Raw genomic sequence first — 18,361 nt, 5'->3', positions numbered from 1 at the left:
TCCTCGGCATGTGGCTGCCTCAGCGGCCGCGTGTCATCAGAAATGGCTACGCGTGTCAGTGCTGACACGCGTGTCATAGGTTCGCCATTACTGTCCTAAGAGGTACTTGAAGTAATGGTTTGTCTCAGATTTGATGGAATGGGACATTTGAAAAGGTCTGGACCATTCAGGCCGTCGTGGGAGATCCACGGGCCAGAGTTAGCGAAAGAAACACACGTGGGCTGGGTCAGTCAGTAAGAACCGAAAACAGTCCAGACAACGTGAGTGCTTTGTGAACAGAGACCTCGTAATGAGTGGTGTGAGCAGATGAGGAGCCTGAGGGATTCTCAAGGGCTGAGCAAGAGGCCACCCCTTCCTGGCACGCGGAGGTGAGATGCTCCCATTTTTTTAATCGTCCTAGGGTTAGTGAAGCACTGGTTCCATGGTTGCGCCCATGGCCTCTCAAATAGGTCCAAACGGGCCACGTTCTACCTGAGACAACAGTCACCCTCTATTGGAGCTCACAGTGCCTGGCTGGGCCCTCCACACAAGCTCCCCGGAGGAGGCGTGTGCCAGGCCCCCTGCGTGCAGACGATGGCCAGCTTTACAGAAACCCTCCAGTAAACAGCAAGGACATGCATTCTTTAATCCTACTGCTTTTTTCTTCTCATCACAGCGATATCTACATCACAAATAAACTGCTTTCCTCTCCTTGAATCTAAAGTCTTACAGTTTCTGCCAAATCGAGGAACTAGCACAGGCTGCTGACTTGTTTCCATAGCCCAGCTCTGATGCCACTGAGGTAAGAGCAGGTCATGGGCCACAGGACTAGCCTGAATGGGAGCCAGCTCTGCGGGAAGAATGACGTGGCTCCTGCAGGGGAGGTACTGGCAGCCGGATGCTGTTGGGCAGGTGAAGAAAACGTGTATTGGAATAGTTTTCTACACTGTACACATTCTCGCCCTCCGTGGTGCCTTCCTGAGACAGTTGAGCATCGACCTATGAACCAGGAGGTCAGGGTTCGATTCCCGGTTGGAGAGCATGCCCAGGTTGTGGGCTCAATCCCCAGTGTGGGGCTGCAGGAGGCAGCCAATCAATGATTCTCTCTGATCACTGATGTTTCTATCTTTCCCTCTTCCTCTGTGAAATCAATGAAAATATATCTTTTCTAAAAAAGACACCATCAACACAGTAAAATGCAACCCACAGCATGGCAGAAAATACTTTTAAGTAATTTGGTGGCTTTAGGACCACATGACCTACATAGACCAGAGCTATTCACTCTTCATTTACCTGGAAATAGGCTTTTAATCGAATTCCACTTTTCCATCTTAACATATGAACACAATAATATATACAAAAACTATGAAATCCACTGGAAAATAAGGGATAAAGAAAAGAACTCACCTGGGATTTGCTCATTTTTTGTTGTTCTTGGAAGGATGTGGAAACCAGGAAGGCAAACCTGCTCATTTTTTGTTGTTCTTGGAAGGATGTGGAAACTGGAAGGGGAGGAAAGAGGAACAGAATGAGAGCTGGCCGGCCCTGCAGCACCTCCACTGTCCTCCTAAAAACCTCTACACACCAGCTGGGAACCTTCAACCTTGGAGGAGAGGAAGGTAACATCCGTCCCTTTGTGACGCCTTAAACCAGCAATGTTCACTATTCCTTTAATTATCCGTCTCCCTCTCACTAACACAGAAACATTTAAAACAAGTATCAAGGCAGATAATGGCATCTCAAAAGACGAACTACGATGCCCTAATTAAAACTGATATTTGGGAGCGGGAGGACCTACAAGGCCTATTTTGTATACCCGAGAATCCCCATAAAGCTCTGGAAAGGGGGTAGGTGCTCAAACACGGGTCTTTAACAACAAAACACAACCGTTTCTTCCCCCTGAAACCTGTATAATTTTGTTAACCAGCGCCACCCCAATAAATTCAATAAAAAGGAAAAGAGAAGAGTCCCTCCCCCCAAAAAACATCCTGTTTCTTCTCATTTGAGGGGATGTTTCTCAAAAGGGCCTTTTAGGGGGAAATTGGTTTCCATGTGATTGTGTGGACAGCACCAAGGCAGGAATCGGGAGCTCTGACTTCTCCCGTCCGCTTCTTATGGATCCCAGACGAGTCGTTTCTCCTTTTATATTCTTCTTGCCTTCGGTCAAATGACACACAATCGGTAACCTGCACACCCTCCCTGAACTGCTCTTGGCCCCGTAGGATGAGAGCCAGAGCAGCACAACCCCAGGTGCTGACGTGCAGGCTGGACGTGGTGCGGGAGCTGCGCAGCTGCTGGACAGAATTGGCGGAGAAGGAAGGGGGAGGAGGCGCCATTTGCGGGTGGGAGTTGAAGGCAAGAGCTCCCCAACCGCGGGACCCTCCAGCACCCGGACTCTGCGGTGCGATTTCCCGCCAGCCCCTCCCTGGCGACCACCAGCCCCGGCCCCTTCTCTCTGCGGGGGGGCGCGCAGCTTCTGGGCCGGGGGCGATCCAGCCCGGGCCCTTCTCTGGGTTTCCCGCCGCCGCCGCTGCCGCTCTGCCGGGACCCGGGTCAGAGGCCGGAGAGGAGGGTTTCTTCGCGGTGCGCGTTGGCCCGGCAGCCCCCTCCTTCAGGCCCCAGTGGCGCTGCCTGGTCCCAGGGAGCCTGGAGGACAAACTCGCTTTAGCCGGAACCTCCGTCGGGGCCCGGAACCCTCCGGCGGCGCTCCCCCCCCCCCCCCCGCGCCCGGCAGGAGCTGGGACGAAGGCAGGGGGCACGGTGGGTGCGCGCCCCCCGGACAGAGCCGGGGCCGGTTTCCCTAACGGCGGGCAGCGCTGCAGAGCCGTCCGGGGCGCTCGGGAACCTCCCGGGAGCCTCCGGCCTGGGGCCGCCGCCCGCCCGCGGCGCGCTCATCCGTGAGGTGGGGACTGCGGCCGTCGCTCGGGCGCCACCGCGAGTGCCGCGCGGAAGGCAGCGCCGGCTCCGGACGCGGCGTCACGCAGGGCGCACAGCCGGGCTCACCTCTGCTCCCTCGTCCTCGGCGGCCTGGAGGACGGAGACCCCGCGACAAGCGCAGCCTCTCCCCGAGCGCGGCACCCCTACCCGGTGTGGGCACGGCCCCGCAGCCTCCAACGCCCCACGGCCAGGCCCCGCGCCGGCCCCACGCGCCCGCGCCAGGTAGGCGGGAGCCCGCCGGGATGGCCGCCCAGGAGCCACGCGCGCCTGCGCACAGAGCCCCACGCAGCGCAGGTCTCGCGGGAGGCTCCGCCCACACGCGGGGCGGGGCCTGCGCGGGAGCCCTCGGGACCCCCCCCCACACACACACTTCTCCGCACCTCCCTTCACCTCGCTCCTCCCCAACGTCACCCCTCAGCGGACTCTGGCCCTGGGATGAGGGCCTCCCTCACGCCCCCGAGCAAAGGAGAGGCTGGGTCACACAGATGAGAATGGAATCAAGTGCGCACAGCCATGCAATTTTTTACAGCAGGAATGACCCTATCTAATAAAGAGGTAATATGCAAATTGACCATCGCTCCAATGCACAAGATGGCCGCCCCCGTGTGGTCAAAGATGGCCGCCACAAGATGGCCCGCAGGGGAGGGCAGTTGTGGGCAATCAGGCCAGCAGGGGAGGGAAGTTGGGAGGAACCAGGCCTGAAAGGGAGGGCAGTTGGGGGGAACCAGGCCTGCAGGGGAGGGCAGTTAGGGGTAATCGGGCCAGCAGGGGAGTGGTTAGGGGGAGATCAGGCTGGCAGGCAGAAGTGGTTAGGGGCAATCAGGCAGGCAGGCTAGCGGTTGGGAGCCAGCAGTCCTGGATTGTGAGAGGGATGTCCCAGATTGGAGAGGGTGCAGGCTGGGCCGAGGGATACATGGCCCCGTGAATGAATTTCGTGCACCGGGCCTCTAGTAAAGAAATAAAGGAGGGGCAAAATTTAAGATGCAATACATTGGCTGCCTCCTGCACGCCCCCTACTGGGGGTGGAGCCCTGGAGCCCGCAACCCAGGCACTGTGCCCAACCTCCTGGCTCATAGGTGGAAGTTCAACCACCCAGCCACACTGGCTGGGCTACCATAAAGAAAAAAGGATCAGGAGGAGCCAGAGAACAGGCCTGGGACAAATGGGCAAAATGGCTATTTTTATGTAACGTAAATTTCACCTCAATGTTAAAAAAGGAAAAAGAATCTGCTTGGTGATCCCAATTTCCTAGGAATGCCTTTAAAAGTACATAAATCTGCCCAGCCTGCGTGGTTCAGTGGTTGAGCATCGACCAGGAGGAGGTCATGGTTTGATTCCCTGTCAGGGCACATGCTTGGGTTTCCAGCTCGATCCCCAGTAAGGGGCGTGCAGGAGGCAGCCGATCAATGATTCTCATCATTGTTTCTCTCTCCCTCTCCCTTCCTCTCTGAAATCAATAAAAATATATTTTAAAAAATAGAGAAATGCAAGCCATTTGCCTCTCTGTGAAATGAACAGGATGAAAACAGTTGTTGATGTCCTGTGCTGGTGAGGCCACGGACCAAAACCACTTCCTCACTGAGCATATGCTATTGGACTGGAGTTGGCCTTTCAATGTGGTTATAGCCAAAAACTTAAATATGCATGCCCTTTGACCCAGGAACATGAGCGGTTATATTAAAAATCTGTATGACTGCACAAAGCTATCTGTGCAAGAATCAGTGGATAGAACGTAGGCCTGAGGACCAAAGGGTCCAGGGTTTGATTCCCGTCAAGGGCACGTTTCTTGGTTACAGGCTCCTCCCCGGCTCAGGCCCTGGTCGGGGCTCCTGCAGGAGGCAACTAATCGATGTGTTTCTCTCACATCCATGTTTCTCTCTGCCTACCCCTCTCTCCCACTCTCCCTAAAAATCAATGGAAAAATATCCTCGGGTGAGGATTCACACAGAGAGAGAGAGAGAATCCACATTGCAGCATTGTTCATAACAGTGAGACGCTGGAAACTACCAAGTCCCCAGTGACAGAATAGTGACATCGTTGTGATACGTGCATGGAATGAAGTGCCTGTGACTCTCAGTTAAAATGAGTGAGGCAGGAAAGAATGTCATCATGTATACATCACGTGATAAAATCACGTTGCAAGGAAATATGTCAAGTACGTTCCTAGTTTTAAAGCATTTCCATGGACATGGGCCCAGCGTGCACCCTCGCGCCTGCGGAAGCCGCGGCCCCTGGTGGCTGTTTGTGGTATGACTCTTTAGAACATGAAAAGTGTGTTTACCACATTTTTGTGCTGTTGGAATTCTTACAACTACTATAGTGTGCGTTTTGTAAACAGGCAAAAAAAATAATGAACAAGGATCATAAAGCTTTATTTAATAAATATAACCAAAAATTTCAAAATACGTTATTCCATATATAGCCAATTAAAGGAAGGGAAGATGGGACAGAGGAAACGTGGGAGGAGAGGACGTGGACGGGTCAGGAGAAAGGGAGGAGGTTGGGGAACCGTGAGCGGTGAGAACAGGAAAGTAACGAGTGTAGGTGGAGGCGAGAGGGGTGCTCTGGGCTCTAACTCTCCAAGTGCCACCTCTCATGGGTCACGTCTCACGGGCATCCGTCCCTCCTGGGCAGCGATGGGAGAGGCTCACGGACACGTTCGGAATGAATCAGGACTCCAGAAACTCGGAAGTCCTCTCCCAGCCAGGAAGGCTGCCTTTTTGTCGATGACCATCAAGATTGAAGCCCCCTCTCCCCCCCCGCCCCCCGATTAAGATAAAAACAAAAAACTGGCCGGCCAGTGGTAAGCCCCAGCAGGGAACACTTTATCTTTCTGAATAGACGTTAAGATCCTCAAGGTTGTCCTTTTGGACTAGGTCTTTTTCATTAAATCTGATGCCCCCAAATCACATTTGAAAACAGAGTTTACTCTACAGCTCATATTTTCAAATCCCTGGGGGGAGGATGGGAGGGTCAGATCTGGTCTGGGGAACATGTGCTGCGAAGTCAATAAGTCAGTTCAAAGGTAAGTGTTTAGGGCCCTGGGGGAGGCAGAGCAGGTGACCCTGGATGGCGCTGGGGCCTCTGAGGAGGGGTCTGTGGCTCAGGCACGTTTCTGGACCACCAGGAGGGACCATGGGAAGGCTGGCCCAAACCACCCAAACGCAACACTGTCCCCGTGTAGCTGGGTGTATTACAGGACTCTGTGGCAGTGTGCGGACTCCCAGCAACACGTGGTGGACAGACAGCAGGGTCAAAGTTCACCCGGGGCTGACTCCTCACGGACCAATCCTGGTTCCCTAAAAGAAAAACTCCTAGAAAATGTCTGCGGAAACCAGATGGGCCCGAGGCCTCGCAGAGCCTCCCCAAGGGCAGCCAGGAGCGGCAACGACACGGAATTCAGTCAGAAAGCTTGTTTCTCGTCTTTATTAAAGCTTGGTCCTCCTGCCCATGGCCCGGAGCAGGGCAGAAGCAGCCGGGGCCAGGAGGGGCACCCATTCGAGGGCCGCGCCAGGAGGAACAGCACAGAGCCAGACCCCAGCCACGTGGGGCCAGCCCAAGGTGCCCTTGCCCTGAGGCCCCTGTCCCACGGGGAGAGGAGAGGCCGGGGACCAGGACCCCTGCCCTCCTAACCACCCCACCCACCCCATCCCCATCCCGGCTAATTCATGCCACCGCCACCCAGGCCCTCTCCCCACCCACTGACTACTGGGCCTCCTACTCCAGCCCCCGCAGCTCGGCTGCTGGCTCCAGGCTCCAAGGCCACGTCTACACTAAAACAGAAGGAACTAGGTCTAAAAGGGAATGCAGTTGTGACAAAATCTGTTTTCTGGTCCCACTCAGGATGGGAGGGGTCTCACATGAGCTGTGCCTCACCAGCTGCCCAGTGGGTCCCAAGGGCCCAGCTGGAGGTGGGGTGCGGGCCAGGTGTGGGCCTTGCATAGTTGGGTGCTTGGTTTGCTGTTCAGCCCAGGGTTTGTGCCCACGCCCCCGGAGGCGGCCACCGCTGTGCAGACTGGCGCTCGGTGAGGGAATCTGAGCAGAAACTGTCCGCTTCTCGGTGGAACAAGGAGAGAAGCGGAGGGAAAGGGACCTGCAGGTGTCTTGGCCCTGGTTGTGGATGAGGAATGATCTCGGCACCGACCTCAGTCACGTCACACTGGCTATTGAATCCAGGTGAGCGCCGGGCTGACCCCAGGAGAGATGGCAGTCGGAGGGGGTGAGGCTGGGGCCAAGGCCCGGATCTCTGAGTGCGCCCCCTCAGGGAGGCGGACAGTGAAGCGACGGGCGACTAGCACCTGGCCCCTCGGTGCTCAAGTGAGGCGAGGAGAGTGGGTGACCCCGAGAATAAGGCTGTAAACTCCCTGGGCCTGCCCGCCCCGGGGCCACAGATAGGTTTCTGGCCAAAGCTGTCCCGCTGCAGCTCCGCCCGGGAGGGAGGAACGGGTCCTGGGGAAACGCAGGCCTTCAACTCCCGGGGGTACTTGAGTGACTAGGAGCCCTAAGCCTCTCACTGAGGGCGGGGGACGTCCGCAAACCACGGAGCAGCCTGCTTGGCCTCCCCCCGCCCCCCCGCAAAGGGCTTCCCCTCTCGCTGTAAGACCCGGTTCCAGACGCCTCAGCCACCTGTTCGGAGTCAGATCCCGAGTGAAATAAATAGCAGGCCTGGCATCCCCATCCCGGCTTCCGGGCACCCACCAGGGATGGTGCCGCCCTGTGGGGTGGCCGCCCCACATGCCGGGCTGGCGGGCAGGAGGGAGGGCTGAGGCCGGGCGGAGGAAGGCACCGCACCAGCACTGGGCCCTCAGCCGGAGAGCCAGCGGGAGGGGCCGCCGGGAGGGCTGGGGGCCTCGCCGGCTGCGCCCCCTTCGGCCTCAGAGGACGCCCTCCCGGTAGGCGCCCGAGGGCCCCACGAACGGCGCGGGCTCGGAGCTGAAGCTGGTCCCGCCCGCGAACTCCAGCAGGGTGCTGCCCCGCTCCCCGGGGGGGCCCGCGCCGGCGCCCGGCGGCCCCTTGGCGGGCGCCTCGGCCTTGGGCGCGGGGGCGGCGGCGGGGCCGGGCGCGCCCCCCGCGTTGCGGTGCGTCTTCATGTGGGTGAGCAGGTGCGAGCTCTGCGAGAAGCGGCGGCCGCAGTTGGCGCAGGCGTAGGGCCGCTCGCCCGTGTGCGTGCGCTGGTGCGTGACCAGCACGGAGCGCTGCGAGAAGCGCTTGCCGCACTCGGGGCACGGGAAGGGCCGCTCGCCCGTGTGGCCGCGCCGGTGCTTGGCCAGGTTGGAGCGCTGCGCGAAGCCGCGGCCGCAGTCGGAGCAGCGGAAGGGCTTCTCGCCCGTGTGCGTGCGCCGGTGCCGCTTGAAGTCCGAGCTGTGGCCGAAGCCCTTGCCGCAGTCCGGGCAGCGGTGCGGCTTCTCCTCCGCGTGCGCCCACTGGTGCCGCGTCAGCGCCGCGCTCTGCCCGAAGCGGCGGCCGCACTCCCCGCACGCGTAGGGCCGCTCCCCCGTGTGCGCGCGCCCGTGCGCCGTCAGGTGTGCCCGCCGGCTGAAGCCCGCGCCGCACACGCCGCACACGAAGGGCTTCTCGCCGGTGTGGCCACGCACGTGCGCCGCCAGGTGCGAGCCGCGGGCGAAGCGGGCGCCGCACTCGGGGCAGGGGAAGGGCCGCTCGCCGGTGTGCGTGCGCCGGTGGCGCGCCAGGTGCGAGCCGTACACGAAGCTCTTGCCGCAGTCGGCGCAGCGGTGCGGCCGCTCGCCCGCGTGGTAGCGCTGGTGCTTGGCCAGGGCGGCGCGGCGCCCGAACGTCTTGCCGCAGTCGGAGCAGATCCACGGGCTCTCCTCCTCGGGCAGCGCGGCGGGGGCCGGCTCGGCCAGCAGCCCCCCCACGCCCGGCCCGAACGCGCGCAGCCCTGCGCCGCCGCCCCCGGGCCCGCTGCCCGCGCGGAAAGGGTCGCTGGCCAGCCCGGCGCCCTCCACCAGGGAGAGCCGGGCCCCCAGGGGTCCGGACAGGGGGCGCCCCTCGGCCGGCAGCCGCTCCCTGAAGTCCGGGAGGCCCAGCACGGGGAAGCCGTCGGGATGGAGCCAAGACTTGGGATGAACGGGAAAGGGGAAGCCGAGCGGGTGCGAGGAGCCTGCGCCCTCGCCCAGGCCGTTGCCCAGCTCCGGGAAGCGCCGGTCCGGCTTGGGGTCCTCCTTGCTCTGGGGGGCGGGCGCCTCCGGTGCAGCCGCCGCCTCCTCTCTCGCCTCGGCCTCGGCCTGGGCCTCCGCCTCCCCGGCGTCGGGTCCCTCGGGCCCCGCCTCGGCCTCCTCTGGCCCCGCGGCCAACACCGTGTCGCAGGGCTCCCGCCGAGGGCCGTCGCCGCCGGGCTCGGAGCAGCCGCCGCCGCGCCGGTGGCGCTGGAAGTCCGCGCGGAGGCGGAAGGCCTGGCCGCAGTCGGGGCAGCAGTGCGGCCGGTCGGCCGTGTGCACCGCCTGGTGCCGCGCCAGCGCCGAGCTCTGGCTGAAGCTGCGGCCGCAGTGCGGGCACGGGTAGGGCCGCTCGCCCGTGTGCGTGCGCTGGTGCGTGACCAGGTAGGAGCGGCGCCCGAAGCCCGCCCCGCAGAAGGCGCAGCGGTAGGGCCGCTCGCCCGTGTGGATGCGCCGGTGCGTGACCAGGTGCGACTTGTAGACGAAGCGCTTGCCGCAGTCCGGGCACGGGAAGGGCTTCTCGCCCGTGTGCGTGCGCTGGTGGATGGCCAGGTGCGAGCGGTACACGAAGCCCTTGCCGCACTCGTCGCAGCCGAAGGGCTTGACCGCCGCGTGGTAGCGCTGGTGCTTGGCCAGGCGGGACCGGTGCGGGAACACCTTGCCGCACACGTCGCACGTGGTCTCGGGCCGCCCCGCCTGGTCAGCCACGTCGGCCGGGAACGCCCAGGGCGCCAGCAGGCTCACGCCGGGCTCCTGGCCTGGCAGGAAGGGCTTCACCTCCGACCCCTCGGCCAGGGCCCCGAGGCCCCTGGGGTCGAGCCCCCAGCCCTCCGGAGTCTGCCCCGAATCCGAGTCATCAGGGCCCCACGTCCCGGGCACGTCCCCCACACCATAGGCCGCCGACCACAGCCCGGGGGGCTCGCTCTCCTCCTCGGCCACCTCTGCCAGGAAGTCCTCGTCGTCCTCCTCCTCGTGGTCATCCAGGTCGTCGGTCCAGAACCAGGCTCCTGCGGGCAACAGGGGAAGGCAGGAGAGCTCGGGGAGCCGGACAGGGCCCTGCGGGCTCCTGCGGGACCCACCTTAGTGGAGACTGAGCTGCAAGCCGCTTCCCGTCACAGAAGGGCAAGGAGTCCCAAGTTCCTGCTATTCTGTCTCTCCCCCCCGCCTCTGCCCCAGGCCGACCTCTCCCCTCAGCCATAGACCTGGGGCCAGGTGTGTGGGCTTCCTGGTTTACAACTGGGAGTGCTGGTAGGCCGGCCGCATTGGAGGGAACTGGTATTTGTGGAGCAAGCCCCGCCCCCGGCGATGCAGAGCACCTGCTCTCTGTACACTTCACGCGTGTCCGCTGGGCGTGCACCCTGCTGTAGCCACCTGGTGGGAGAGTCTGGCCAGAACCCAGACCTTAGATGTGCCCCAACTTGTCAAGAGGAATAAGTGTGTGTTCTGCAAGGCTACATCTAGACACACCAAGTGCTGGGCTAGAGCATCAGCGTCGGTCCTGCCCAGACCCAGCAGTCCTCAACGGGGTCGGCTGCACAGAAATTAAGGGGGCGGGGGAAAGGGGCAGTTTAGCAGACAGGCTGCCGTTAACTCACCCTGCAGAGTGACCCCTGCATTTAACACTATGCTTGGATCCTACACCTGACTCTGCGGATGGGTGGGGCTGGGGGTGAGGGGTGGGGGAGTATCCCAGGCCCCAAGCCAGGTTCACGGGCACATCGTGGCTACACCCCAGGACCCTCCTAGAACCATGGAGAATGGGGCACAAATAGATCCTGTGACCCCTTCACCTCCAGGCGGCTCTTCTGAGATTTGCCTGTACACAGGACACACGTCCCTCTAAGACCCTCTGGGACAATCCCACTCTCCCAGTCTCATTCTGGAGGCAGCAGCAATGTGTCTGGCTGAAGTCCGGGAAAGATCCCAGGCGGGTCCCAGGAATGGACTCCTGGGCAGAAAGCCCACCTGCAACCAGTGGGCCGCGAGGCTGGCCGAGCCCGCCGCGGTCAGTTTCCGCACGGGCGGCTGTCTCACCGGCTGGTCTGGGCATAAGAACACACGTGTAGGCAGAGCACTGTCGGTGCTTTTCTGTATTTTTTACTTTAAAACACGCCTATGAGTCTATCCAGGCAGGTGATTGGCATGAGACATCAGTGACCCTCACTGGCGTCACTCCAGCCCAGAGCCCAGTACCCCTCCTGTGCACGGCCTCCCCCGAACCTTCTGAAACACTGAGGACTCGGGCCCCGGTGAGACACCGCACAGAACCCACAGTCCGACATCCTCAGGCTGGAAACTACAGATGGAGTTCACACTCTTTCTTCTCCAGACGAGTAAAGTGAGGCTCAGACAGAGGGGGGCCGGGGCCAGGGCCAGGTTCCAGGTCCCCAGAGACATCTGCCCGCTGAGCTTCCTGTAAGAATCTCTCCCCAGTCTCTCCTGAGGCCCAGGCTGCCCGCCCGGCCAGAGGCCGTCCCTGGGGCCTCCGGGGCGAGGCGGGAAGGCTCAGAGGAGCCCATTGTTCAGAGATGCCAAATGGATGGAGAAGACAGAGGACCGGCTCGGGCAGTGCCAGGACCCACAGTCCACTCTGCACCTGTAGCCCCTCTGAGCCGGGCACTTAACAACTGGCCCTCGTTTACCAACAAAACAAAACAAAACAAAAAATACCCAGACACTCCACGGCCAGGACAAGGGTCACTTGTAAAGCCTCCTAAAAGGAAACTACGTTCTCTAGGGACCTCCTAGCCCTCGGCTCTCCACAGACAGAGACCAAGAGCAGCCAGCCCATGAAGGCAGGGTAGCCCGTGGTGGCCACCTGTCTCTGCACAGCCCACCCCCCTGCTCCGACCACCAGCGCCAGGCCAAGGAGAAGGCCAACGCTGGGCAAAGCTCCCTGGTGTTGGCCGAAACCCCACAAGGCTCTGTCTCACGCTCACCTGTATACACGCCAGTGACAATGTCTCCCTCCTCGGGACGGGGGCTGTCTGGGACCCAAGGTTCCTCTCCTTGTTCTAGCCGGAAGATCAGATCCGGCTTGGGGATGGGGTACCCTGGCGTGGAGAACAACAGAGGCTGTGGCTGTGCCTGCAGGCCGCCCTCACGCCACACAGCACTGTCACCTCCAGTCCTCAGGTCCTCTCTCCTCTTCTCCATCCTCCTAGACCACCCGCCCACCTCCCTGCCCCCCTCTGGAGAATCCCACATTCCCCTCTCTCCAGCCTTGCCCGATACCCCGGCTCTCCTCTCAAGCCCCGCCACACCCCTGCGGGATGCCCACTCCTCATCTCCAGAACATGTCCACCTGGCTCGTGGCACTGCTGGGCAATACTGGGGCCCCCATGACCCCACCCACCCACCCAGAAGCACGGTTGTCCGTGGGGCTCCCCTGGGCGGTAGGCTGGCACCAGCACCCCCTTCTCCAAGACCTCGCGACTCCAGACAGCTAAGCCCCTGGCAGCCCTCGCACCGGGCTGCCTCCCGGGGACAGAGGCCCTGCTTACCCAGGGACACCAGGGTGCCATAGTTCTCCTGCATGACTTCCTTGTAGAGGTCCCGCTGCGCAGCAGCCAGCCTCTCCCACTCCTCCAGGGAGAAGTACACAGCCACGTCCTCGAAGGTCACCAGCCCCTGGGGAACAGAGCGCCGGTCACGGCTCCACACTGCCCAGGGGAAGGGCAGGGCCCAGGGGAGATGGAAGATGACCGCAACAGGATGACCGTGCCGAGACAGGGAGCCCAGGGGACAGGGCCCAAGCCCCTCACCCGCAGGCCTCCAGAGCCTGACAGCACCGGCTTCCTGGCCGGGCCGTGGCCCTTCGAGGCAGGGACCCCATTCCCATGCAGAGATGAGGGCCCGGGCTCACAGAGGTGAACACCCAGCTCGCACGGGGCAGAGCCAGGATTCAGAGGTCAGGGGACCACAAAGCCAAGCCCTCACGCTGTGCGGTGTGGCCGCCTCGTCCCCTCCCACTTCACCGTTTGGCTCAAGCCAGTGGTCACGTCAGCACCGCGAGGGCCCGCACCCGGGGGGACCAGTGGCCAGCGGAACCGAGTGTGGGCACAGGAGCCTGATCTCACGGGCTCAGCAGGGAATCGGAGCCCGGACCAGTGACGGGCACTCCGGGGAAGGGGCACGGCCTGACCCGGGAGAGCCAGGCCTCTGAGGAGCTGCACAGCGCAGGTGAGTGGGCGGCGGGCGGCACGACCAGGACATTCCAAAGGCCCGGGAAGGGTCGGCCCAAGGGAGTGGAACCGCATCCCGTGGGGCTCAGGATGCCTGGCACTGTCTGCAGCCACGTCCCAGCTCAGCCTGGGCTCGGCCGGAGGCCACAGTGCCCCTGCCACAGGCGTCTCCAGGCGGCCGGGCCAGCCCCCGAGGAAACCCTGCCTGGTTACTGAGCTCCGGAGAGGGCAGCTCACCTGAGACCCAGCTGTCAGGAAATCCCCCTCCTCGTCCTCCTCTTCCTCCTCCTCCTCCTCCTCTTCCTCCAGGTCCTCCTCCCTAAGCACGGCTGGAACCCCGGAGGCCTGCAGAGCTGGGGGGAGAAGTCTGCTAGGGGGCCTGCCTTTAGCAGGGGCCTCGCCGGCCTGGCCACCTCTGCCCATCCAGCAAGAGGGGCAGGAGCTCCTGGCTGCACCCCATTTCAAAGCCTGGGCCCTGACATCCCAGCTGCAGCTGCAGCTCTGGCTCCAGCCTAAAGGGCCAAAGAGCTCTGCCGGACTGCCCACCCTCCCACCCTCCCTCCCTCCCTCCCTCCCATCCTCTTTCCCTCCCACCCTCCTTCCCTTCCACCTTCCTTCCTTCCCTCCCACCCTCCCTCCCCCCCTCCTTCCTTCCCACCCTCCTTCCCTCCCAAGGGCCAGCTCCCTTCTCTTACCCTTTTCCTGAAGAACTGGGGACTTGGCACCGCCACGGCTCAGGTGCGCCTGGGTCCCCATCGCCGGACTCCACTCTGCCACCACCTCCTCCTCGTCCTGGTCCTCCTGCAACTCCACCTCCACCTGCTCCACGGGCCCTCCTTGCCCTGCCCGCAACCCGGTGGCCTCCTCCTCCTCCACCACGTCCTGGCCTTCCTCTTCCTCCACCTCCATCTCCTCCTCCTCTGTCTCCTCCGCCTCTTCCCCCCTCTCTTCTTCCTCCTCTTCCTCCTGCTCAGGATTGCACTCCGACCCGTCCTCCGCCCGCTCCGGCTGGGCAGCCGGGGAGCCCGGGGCCGTGTGCAGGGCTGCCATCTTCTGGGGGGGGGAGCCTCAGCTCGGCCTGAAACACAGACGGCGGTGAGGAGCCGCCCCAGCGCCCTGGGAGGGAGGCAGGCGCGGTTGCCCCCACCGCACAGCACAGCGAGGGCAAGAGACCGGCGGGCTCCACGCAGCTCCTCCCAGAGCCCAGGCCGGCTCACTAGCACCAGGCCCACCTGTCCCGCCCTCACGCTCTCCCCGCCGGCTGCAACCCCATTCTAGCTTCACCATCACTGAGCCCAAGGTCACAGGTGGAGAACCACACCCAGGAGGCCCAGCCTCCAGCCTCTCCCAGAGCGGCCTCCGCTCCGCAGCCCGCTGGTGTGGAGGTGCCTGAAAGAGGAGCGTGTGCGGAGCCACCGCAGCCACCTCCCTGCCCAGCGCCCGGGGCGTGAGAATGCCCGCGCGTTTCCAACGGCCACCCGCCTCCGGCGCGGAGGAGGCTTTTCTCACCCAGACCTCAGGCTGCACATTCAGGCGGAGCCGGACTCCATGCCAAGATGCCAAGCCCGACAGAGCTGCCTTCTGCCTGGCCGCGCCCAGCGCTGACTCCCACAGCCTCAGCCTCAGCCTCAGCCTCAGCCCAGCCTCAGCCTCAGCTCATCCTCATCCTCATCCTCATCCTCAGCCTCAGCCCAGCCTCAGCTCAGCCTCAGCCTCAGCCTCAGCCCAGCCTCAGCCTCAGCCTCAGCCTCAGCCTCAGCCTCAGCCTCAGCCCAGCCTCAGCCTCAGCCTCAGCCCAGCCTCAGCCTCAGCCTCAGCCCAGCCTCAGCCTCAGCCCAGCCTCAGCCTCAGCCTCAGCCCAGCCTCAGCCTCAGCCTCAGCCTCAGCCTCAGCCTCAGCCTCAGCCTCAGCCTCAGCCTCAGCCTCAGCCTCAGCCTCAGCCTCAGCCTCAGCCTCAGCCTCAGCCTCAGCCCAGCCTCAGCCTCAGCCTCAGCCTCAGCCTCAGCCTCAGCCCAGCCTCAGCCCAGCCTCAGCTCAGCCTCAGCCTCAGCCTCAGCCTCAGCCTCAGCCGGGCGGGTATCCAGGGACTCACACTCAAGAGAGCTCCAGGCTCTGGGATAGCGGACCCCACGCTCCTCCGGCCTCAGCACCTGGGCGCCCGCCAGCCCCTCTCTGGGACTCCCGACCCCTCTTCCTGGCTCAGGCGCCGGAGGCAGCCCCCGGGCCCATCCCACATGGTGCCCTGGCCTTGCCCGCGGCACCCAGTTTCCCACACACAGCACCCCTGCTTTTCCACACACGGCACCCCCGCTTTTCCTCACACGGCACCCCTGCTTTTCCACACACGGCACCCCTGCTTTTCCTCACACGGCACCCCTGCTTTTCCACACACGGCACCCCTGCTTTTCCTCACACGGCACCCCTGCTTTTCCACACACGGCACCCCTGCTTTTCCTCACACGGCACCCCTGCTTTTCCTCACACGGCACCCCTGCTTTTCCACACACGGCACCCCTGCTTTTCCTCACACGGCACCCCTGCTTTTCCTCACACGGCACCCCGCTTTTCCTCACACGGCACCCCTGCTTTTCCACACACGGCACCCCTGCTTTTCCTCACACGGCACCCCTGCTTTTCCTCACACGGCACCCCTGCTTTTCCTCACACGGCACCCCGCTTTTCCTCACACGGCACCCCTGCTTTTCCTCACACGGCACCCCTGCTTTTCCTCACACGGCACCCCTGCTTTTCCACACAGCACCCCCGCTTTTCCTCACACGGCACCCCTGCTTTTCCACACACGGCACCCCCGCTTTTCCTCACACGGCACCCCTGCTTTTCCTCACACGGCACCCCGGCTTTTCCTCACACGGCACCCCTGCTTTTCCACACACGGCACCCCTGCTTTTCCTCACACGGCACCCCTGCTTTTCCTCACACGGCACCCCGCTTTTCCTCACACGGCACCCCTGCTTTTCCTCACGTGTGGCACTGTCTGCTCACTGCCGGTCTCGGGCCGGTCAGCTCTAAGAGGGCAGCGTCCCCTCTGCTCACCGCTGAACGCCCGGGCCGGACGCACAGAGCGCGCACATGTTTACTGAAGACAGGACCCTGAGGCCTCACAACGTGGTGGAGTGAAACTGGAAAAACGCCGTATTTTGGCCGCACTGTCCCTTCCAGAACAGACGGCCGCTGGCGAGGGCCCCCCAGCGGCACCGGAGAGTCTGGCTCCAGAGGTTCAGCCCGAAGCCCCTCCTCCCAAGCGACCAGAGAAGGGAGAGACCCGGCAGCAGGGAGGTCGGCAGTCACCCTGCAGGTGGGACCGGCCCGCACAGCCAGACACCCAGCCTGACACCCCCCCGTGCCCGACCCAGAATCCAGGACGGACGGTCCCGGAAAACGGACCTCGGTACCGAAGGCCCGGCGTGTGCTGGGCGCTCCGCAGACCTGCGCCCCCGCCTCCTCTGCTTACTCCCCTCATCCAACCCCAGGGGCACCCACAGGGGGTCGGGGAGCAGCAGCGTCAACACAAACCCGTCACCCCGGGGCCTTGCTCCCGCGGGAGCCCTGCACCCCAGGACACGGCGCTGCAAACTATCAGAACTGGGTGACAAAGTGCCCTCCGCGGGGAGCAGGGAGGACCCAGGACAGAGAGGAGGGGCCAAGTCCGAAACCGTTAGAAATGCTCCCCAGAAGTGGACAGAGACGCAGAGGAGGAGGGGAGGAGTGGGGGTGCCCGTCCCGCCCTCTGGGCGCCTCCCCGGTTCTCTCTCCTCCAGGGAAGCCTTCCCTCCCCACGACCAGGTGCTCACGGCCTGGCCGCGGATGGGGGTGCCCTGCTCTCCTGGGTTTGGGGGTGCAGGTGTATCCACGGACCATCCGGCTCCCTCACCACGCAGGCCACGCCCCCGACCTGCCCACACTTGTTGAAACAAACAACTGCCAAGGTCTCCCCACAACCGGGGCCTGAGCCTCCTGCCCGCCCCTCGGGTCCCCCAGGCCAGCCCCTCTCCCACCTCCGCGGCCACAGGGGCAGCCCACCGCACCCCACTCCGGCACCGGGGCCTCCATGTGCAGGCCAGGGCTCCAAGCAGCTCCCGGGTCAGCCAAGCCCCCATCCTCCCGGGGGCTCAGGGGTCTGGTCCTCCCACCGAGGCCAAGGCGGTGACAGCCCCTCCCGGATGGGTGTGTCCCGGGGTGGCCACAGCCCAGCCCCCCCCCGCCCCCCGACGGCGGAGATCACCCCCCAGGAGTCGCGTGTCCCCCCAGCCCGCCCCCTCCGCGCTGCCCTCCCGACAGGCCCTGGGGTCGGAGCCGCCCCATCGCGCAGGCCCGAGGGGGGGGGCGCGCAGGTCCCAGCGGCGTGGGCGCGGCCCCCCAAACCCCCCCCAGCGCGCCCTCCGCCCGCCAGGCGCAGGCCCAGGTCCCGGGGCCCCAGCGCCACGGCCTCCCCGCCGCCGCCCGGCCCCGCCCGGCCCCACGCCCGGCCCACGCCGCACCTGCCGCGCCGCCGCCCCGCCACCCACTCACCGCGCGCGCCGGGCGCCGAGCCGCCGCCACCCGGGCCGGGCCCGCCCGCGCTACACAAAGTGACGGCCCGGGAGCTGCGCGGCGGCGGCGCGTGGGCACCGGAAGTGCCGCCGTCGGCCCCGCCCCGCCCGCGCCCACGGGGGGGAACTTCCGGTCACGCGGGGTGGAGCGCGGCTCCCGGAGGGGGCGTGTGTGGAGCGGGAGGAAGCGCCCCGAGGGGCGAGGCGCTCAGCCCGGGACCCGCCGGGAGCTCGCGAGCACCCGCGCCCGCGCGGACCCTGCAGGCTCTGCACCCCACCTCGAGGCCCAGCCCCGCTGCAGACCTCGGAGCCCCCCTGTCCTGTGACCCCGGACCCGAGGCCACGGCCCATCCCTGGGGACCCTACCCTGCCGGACCCCGCAGCTCAGAGCGCACCCCTCCCCAACCCCCTCCAGCCCGGACCTGGGCGCCCTGTGAATGCCAGGCCCGCCCGCTCCGGGCACCCAGGCCGGGCACCCCGCCCCCAGGACCGTGCCGGTGGAGGGGTCCCCCTGCCCGCGGGCCCGCAGCCTGGC

At 63.9% G+C, this 18,361-nt stretch overlaps 1 protein-coding gene across 1 annotated transcript; it reads right to left on the bottom strand.

The window, feature by feature from the left end:
* Positions 1–7,727: 7,727 nt before the first annotated feature.
* Positions 7,728–17,913, bottom strand: ZNF316 (zinc finger protein 316). Its single transcript, XM_054718176.1, has 6 exons — positions 17,807–17,913; positions 13,972–14,354; positions 13,514–13,629; positions 12,596–12,722; positions 12,032–12,145; positions 7,728–10,099 (listed from the first exon to the last, which is right to left on the bottom strand). Exons 2-6 carry the CDS (start codon positions 14,324–14,326, stop codon positions 7,791–7,793), a joined length of 3,021 nt encoding a protein of 1,006 aa, XP_054574151.1. The 5' UTR covers positions 14,327–14,354; positions 17,807–17,913; the 3' UTR covers positions 7,728–7,790.
* Positions 17,914–18,361: the final 448 nt, after the last annotated feature.

The sequence above is a fragment of the Eptesicus fuscus genome, chromosome 6, assembly GCF_027574615.1.
Source record: "Eptesicus fuscus isolate TK198812 chromosome 6, DD_ASM_mEF_20220401, whole genome shotgun sequence".
NCBI classification, from domain to species: Eukaryota; Metazoa; Chordata; class Mammalia; order Chiroptera; family Vespertilionidae; genus Eptesicus; species Eptesicus fuscus.
Note: the sequence above shows the minus strand (reverse complement) of the source record. Positions and strands in the feature narration are given on the sequence as shown.